Source organism: Sinocyclocheilus rhinocerous, unplaced genomic scaffold (genome assembly GCF_001515625.1).
Source record: "Sinocyclocheilus rhinocerous isolate Xijiao unplaced genomic scaffold, SAMN03320098_v1.1 scaffold1427, whole genome shotgun sequence".
Taxonomy (NCBI): domain Eukaryota; kingdom Metazoa; phylum Chordata; class Actinopteri; order Cypriniformes; family Cyprinidae; genus Sinocyclocheilus; species Sinocyclocheilus rhinocerous.
The window spans coordinates 1,265,248-1,271,629 of NW_015632469.1; the positions used below are offsets into that span (position 1 = coordinate 1,265,248).

At 36.4% G+C, this 6,382-nt stretch overlaps 1 protein-coding gene across 1 annotated transcript in view; it reads right to left on the reverse strand.

Moving 5' to 3' along the window:
* The window catches only part of LOC107742470 (serine/threonine-protein kinase 32B), a 55,027-nt gene that overhangs the window by 22,271 nt on the left and 26,374 nt on the right, over positions 1 to 6,382 (reverse strand). The window contains 1 exon segment of the mRNA XM_074560193.1: positions 1,329 to 1,366. Within this exon segment, the coding sequence (XP_074416294.1) occupies positions 1,329 to 1,366 (38 nt within the window).

A 6,382-nucleotide genomic window follows, 5' to 3' on the forward strand; every position in this document is an offset into this window, starting at 1 on the left:
AGGACTCCTCGAAAGACCAATCACAACAGACTTGGCCAGCTGACCAATCAGAGCAGAGTAGGCTTATGGAAGGGAGGGGTTTGCTCCGAACTTGCTTGGAACGAACCATTTAGAAATCATTGGCAAATGATTCTAATATTAAATGTATATTCTGAAAAAAATTACAATGTTTTCTGACCTTAGATGCATTTAAACCTGTTGTAGGGGACTCCAACACAATATTAGGACACTTTAAAATACCATATGACCTGCTCTTTGATATATCCGAATCATGATTTTTTTGTGTTCATATAGCTAATGTGACAAAAGTCACCATCCGATAAAGTTACTATTTTTAAAATTTAAAAATGTTACATTTTTCAATCAAAAGTGACCAAAGAGGCCCTGAGGGTTAAAATAAAAAATTTTTCTTAGTGTAAAGAACATTTTAAAAATCTAAACAACCATTTTCCACTACATAGAAGCCTTTGTGGAATGGAACATTTCCATGGATGTTAAAGGACCTTCATGGAACCACAGATGCCAATAAAGAACCTGTAGGTGATGCTTGTCTCCTTTAATGTTAAAGGAAACATATAGGTCTGAAATGAATCAGGCTCCAAAAGCCAATGGGTTGTGCCATTGTCTTGTTAAAGTGTGCATGGATCTGCGACTTCCAGTCCAACAAAAATAGACCATCCAGGTATCTTTCTTTCAACATGTGCACCAATTTGGATAAAACGGAAACTGGGATGCAGGGTCAAAATATACACAATAAAAAGTGCCTAAAATTGACATTTTGCCGATTTTCAGATACTCTTGATGCAAAGTTTCTAATTCTGACATTGATTTGGTTTAGCTCTCGGCTTAGCTCTTTAATGAAGATTGTTTTAGAAATCTCTGTGGAGAAAATTAATGCTTCCAGAACCAAAGCTACTGAAAATTGCATGGCTATTGTTGATTTCCTCACTAAAGAGTGTAAGAGAAAAAGTGAGAAAAAGTAGAGGTAGAGAAAATTCACTGGTCCTCCCTGTTGTCTTCAACCACCTGCTGTTTGTTGTTGTTTAGAGACGGGGTCATAACTATCTTCACATTAATATTCCCCTGCCTATTATCATACTGATGAAAAATTATGCAGGTTGCTTTTTCTCCCTGACAACACCGGTTATCCAGACCAACATGAAGCATCTGCCATGAATAACCTTCAATGCCTTTCTGTCACCAGTGTTATCACTCAACAAGTCAGAAAGAGAGAGAGTCAGTCTGAGCAATAGTAATAGTGATGCTTGTCCTAACAAGAAGCACTAACAGCAGACGTGATGGTGATTTATAGTATCTTTAGGACTTACCGTGCTCATCCAGCAAAATGTTGTCTGGCTTAATGTCTCTGTGAACACATAAATAAAGTTCAGTTAGGACAAACCTTCTGCTGACACTTCACTTTAACAATTCATCTGGATACAGCAGAAAACCAGTAAAGCATCACATTAACGTGTCAGCTGTAAAATGAAGAGACGCTCGTGTCAAAAAGAGCAGCGTCACTGGAAAATCCGTGTGTGATAAAGATCCAGAAAATTAGTCCCATACGATTACAGATGACAGTCACAGTGTGCTTTGAGGCGTGGAAGCTTGTTTCTGCCACTGAATAAAAATAAAAAAGGTAACTGCGAAATACGAAAGTAACCAAAACTAATAAACAATGACTGGCAAGTTATAGTTAAGCTAAACCAGTCAGAACAAATAAACATTTCCATTACGGTATGATATTTTCCACCTTAAATCTTCCAGGGACATTTTTTAACCTTTATAAGGGCATATTTTCTAACCTTATTAAATGTATGCATCATCTTTCATGTAATTTCATGTATTTATTCAATGAATGCAATTAGAATAAAAAGATACTATAGAGCTGATATTAATAAAATTAAATCAATCAACAAAATCCATCTTTGCACTTCAGATGCTGCATCCGAAGTGGAATTTAAATGCATTCACACAGACTGTTTAATGCAGCTCAGAGATGCCATGAATGCATTTACACGGCAGTTACAATTGCATAAATGTTATATGATATTAGCGTTTTAAATATAAAATAGAATGAACATAGAACCATGAAATGCTACTTTAAATATGAAACTAAAATGAGTGTCTTAATGAGTGAGTCATTGATTCACTCATTCAACTGATTAGTTTGAAACGGCTGATTCATTTAGGAATGAAGCAAGTGACTTTCTGGGGCTGGTTGTATAAACTGTTTAGACTAGTCTTAAAAAGTTAGTCATCTAATTTTTTTTTTCAAGACTGGTCATAATTTTTTTAATTCAGTTATGAAACGGTAGATTGGTTTTATTTGTGTTGGAAAAATAAGACTGATTTCCCCTTGGCAACTGCTAGTTGGTCAAACTAGTTTTTAAGACACAGTCTTAACATGGTGGCTAAGTTTATGCAACTGGCCACAGATTTCTGAACCGCATACTTGAATACTACTACTCTCACTATTTCTGCCATGAAAAGGTATACTAAAATTAGTAAGAGTAGTCAACTTGTATGCAGTTTCGAATTTCGCCACTGTCTTTATGAATGGCTTATTGAATCATTGACTCACTCGATTCATTCAAAAACGTTGAATCATTCTGAAATGAAACTGCAGGAAGGCTTCTTGAAGCGTCTTGGAGACACAGTTCTTCTGGATTGAGTCTGTCTCAGTTTGTTCTGTTTCTTCATGTCATTCCAGACAGACTGATGATGATCAGATCAGATCTCTGTGTGCAGCACTTGCTGCTGTCAGACAAAACTCTCACTGGATTATTACAATTAATTGCAAAATGAATGTTTGGAAAATAAACTGATATTTCCTACTGACACACTACAGCAAAAGATAGAAATAACTTACTTAAAACCATTTTTTAGCTGCTGAAAATACTAGTGTTCTAATCATTTTGGCCACCACTGTAGACAGCTAGAGAGCTCACTAGATTTTGAAACAGAGCTGGCTGAGCGATAACATTTAAAAGCAACAAACCGAAAAGACATTTCTGCACGTTCATTTTCCACTAATTTGGAATCCATAGACCAATTAACGTCAACTTTGCATATCAAAGCGAGGAGATGCTGTTGACAGTTCACAGGTGTTCTCCACAAACAGGTGAGCTCAGGAGAGAAAGGTCAAGCGTGTTGAGTTTAATGAGCTGACATTTGCACAGAGCTACTGCATATCAGCAGCACACATTATATCCAAAGATGCTGCTCGTCATGGCAGCTGCTGGATGGTTTCCTGGGCAACAGGTGTCAAGGCAACCTGCCTCCAGCCAGTTCTATGTGCTTTTCATCCAATGGGCAATTACTATGTTATTAGTTATGTAAAATGAGTCTGTTACAGTTTGCGAACTGAATGTTTACGAACAAGAGGAAACTTTTTCAAGCACGGATTTTACAGGACATTTCAGAGTGTCTTTTTTATTTTTACTTTTTAGTCTATGGTCTCTAGTGCAGCTCAACCAGGCCACGCCCCCTTCTTTGCATATTCCGTGGGCGGTAATTATTTAAATGAGTGACATTGTGACTTTTTTATGCTCAAACAGCAACATTACACACTAAAGTTGAAAAACTAAAAAAGCATAATAGGACCTAGGACTGGACAATAATTCAGTATCAATATATATCACAATATATATTTTTTTCAATAACGGCGATATGATTTTTAAACACATTTCCGATATTTCGATATACATTACCACATACATTGATTTATTTGTGGTGGCCACCACAACTACACTGAATAAACATCAGCGCCTCACGTTTCAAAATCAAAACACGGCGTGGGTGTTTTATATGAATGTATCTCTGAAGGGAACCGACTGTCTTCAGAAAGGTTTCGATGGCGTTATCATTCATCTGATAAAGTAGCGTTTATGAGCGGAGTGCTGCTTTGTGTACAGCCATTACCAAGGAAACCGCTGTTTCTGCCGCTCCAAAAGCGCCTCCTGCTGGCAGAGAATGGATTTGCATTTTCAATAAGGTCCTTTAGCAACACGTTTTTGTTGTTGCTCACTCTTTTTTTTCTGTTTTCTGCAGCAACTCTGAGCACTTTTCATATTCTTTATCCCGGCTGAAGCACATTTGTTTCAGTCTAAGAATAATCAGCCTATGTACAGTTTAATGTTAAAGATATTAATATTATTAAGGTGAGTCTGAGTGTCTTATGTTTATTTGACAGCGATTTCACATTTCTTGTTTGTATGAAGGCTAAATACAAATAAAAGTTGAACATTCATTTATTTGTACTGTTTTTATTTCTAAAATATCGTATAGGTTTCACAAACTTGACAAATTAATTTTTTCAGAAGTTTGTAGGTACAGACATCCGTTGTGGGCGTTCTTGGCAGTTCTTCTGAGGCTTTTTAAAAAATATATTGTTCATATCGATATCGGAATTATATCGTATTGACAGAAATTAAGAAATACATCTTGATATAAATTTTGGCCATATCGTCCAGCTACCCCTTCTTTACATTGAGAGGCTGCCAAAATGAGGCATACAATATCAAATATTGAAATATCAGTAACTCTGGTCACCTTTCAGCAGCAGCTGTCAATAGTTCCGTCCCGTTATGAAGCTGCTTTGAGTTCAGTGACTTGATGACAGTAATACTCATTACTTGTCAATTACATCTAAAACCTCTTGGAGTTGATTCACCTGTTATAAAAGTGACGTGGGAAGTCAGCATGAGTTCTTCCTCCACAGCTCACACACCTGGCCTTTCTCAGAGCTCAGTGGCAATGTTATCTGACCACCCAAAGCCATCCACCGACTTTTCTTTCGCTTGACTGCTCCAACAACCTATTAGCAGGATCTAATGGCCTCATTACATCACATATCATGATGAGGGCTGTAAGTGAGCTGGTCTCCTGGTCACCGGATCCCTGCTGAGATACTCAGCAACAGAGGGACAGCTGGAGACCGACACACAATCTCTTCAATAAACCCTTTGTGGGTGGCTCAATGTTTGCTAGTGGTGCTTGATGAAGAGAGATGGCTGATTTTCAGCTTAACTGGACTAAGCTGGACATGTGTTACCCTTTACTGGCCTTTTGTCCACTAAAACCAACTCCATGATTAGAATATCCAACCAATATTTTCACTATTAACTCTATATATGTGACCCTGGACCACAAAACCAGTCATAAGTGTCAATTTTTCGAAATTGAGATTTATACATCATTTGAAAGCTGAATGAGCTTTCCATTGATGTATGGTTTGTTAGGATAGGACAATATTTGGCTGAGATACAACTATTTGAAAATCTGGAATCTGAGGGTGCAAAAAAATCTAAATATTGAGAAAATCATCTTTAAAGTTGTCCAAATGAAGTTCTTAGCAATGCATATTACTAATCAAAAATTAAGTTTAATGTATTTACGGTAGGAAATTTACAAAATATCTTCATGGAACATGATCTTTACTTAATATCCTAAAGATTTTTGGCATAAAAGAAAAATCGATAATTTTGACCCATACAAATTTTTTTGGCTATTGCTAACTTAAGACTGGTTTTGTGGTCCAGGGTCACATATTGCATATCAGCTTTTTTTTAGAACTTATAAAGCACATATTAAAGGGGTCATATATTGTTGCTAAAAAGAACATTATTTTGTGTATTTGGTGTAATGAATGTCTTATTTTGCATGATCATATTTTAGATCTCAATCTCTACCCCATACTTAAATGTAACAACTACCTATCTATTATTAAGCAGCTAATTAGGAGTTTATTAAGGCAAAAGTCATAGTTAATAGTTAGTTAATAGTGAGAATTGGACCTTAAAATAAAGACGACTTAAAATAACTTTGCCTATCCATTCACTCATGACAGGACTATTTGTGGAAAATAGAAGAAAATTAATCAATACATTTATTGGAGTGGTGATTTTGGTGTGCTTTGGCCATAGTGGGGTTATTTTCCTTGGCAGATGAAGAAGAAAATAATAAAGAAAATAGGTGTTTAAATTTGGTTTTAAACCTAAGTCACTCAGTATTTATTCAACGATGCTCATTTAACTCAATTTCGTTTAACTATATAAGCTGCAGGACTGTTTATTTGCATATTTTCTGCGCTTTTCTCGCTGACATAAGCCCTATTCGCACGGGATTAGTATTATCTGGGGATCTTGTGTGATTTTGAAATTATCCCCCCACATCTGAATTTAGTGTGGTGCATTCGCACGGGATAAGCGAAGCCTGTGATTTTACTCGAATTTACTGACTGACTTATCTCCCGGATATGATGTCAAGGCTTTGAGAGTCCCGTTCTATGGTCCAGATGGATTTAAAAAAAAGAAACTAATATAGTTTCGTGCGCTGTGTCATTTACATTTCACCAGGTTAAAATAATATCTCAAGCTTT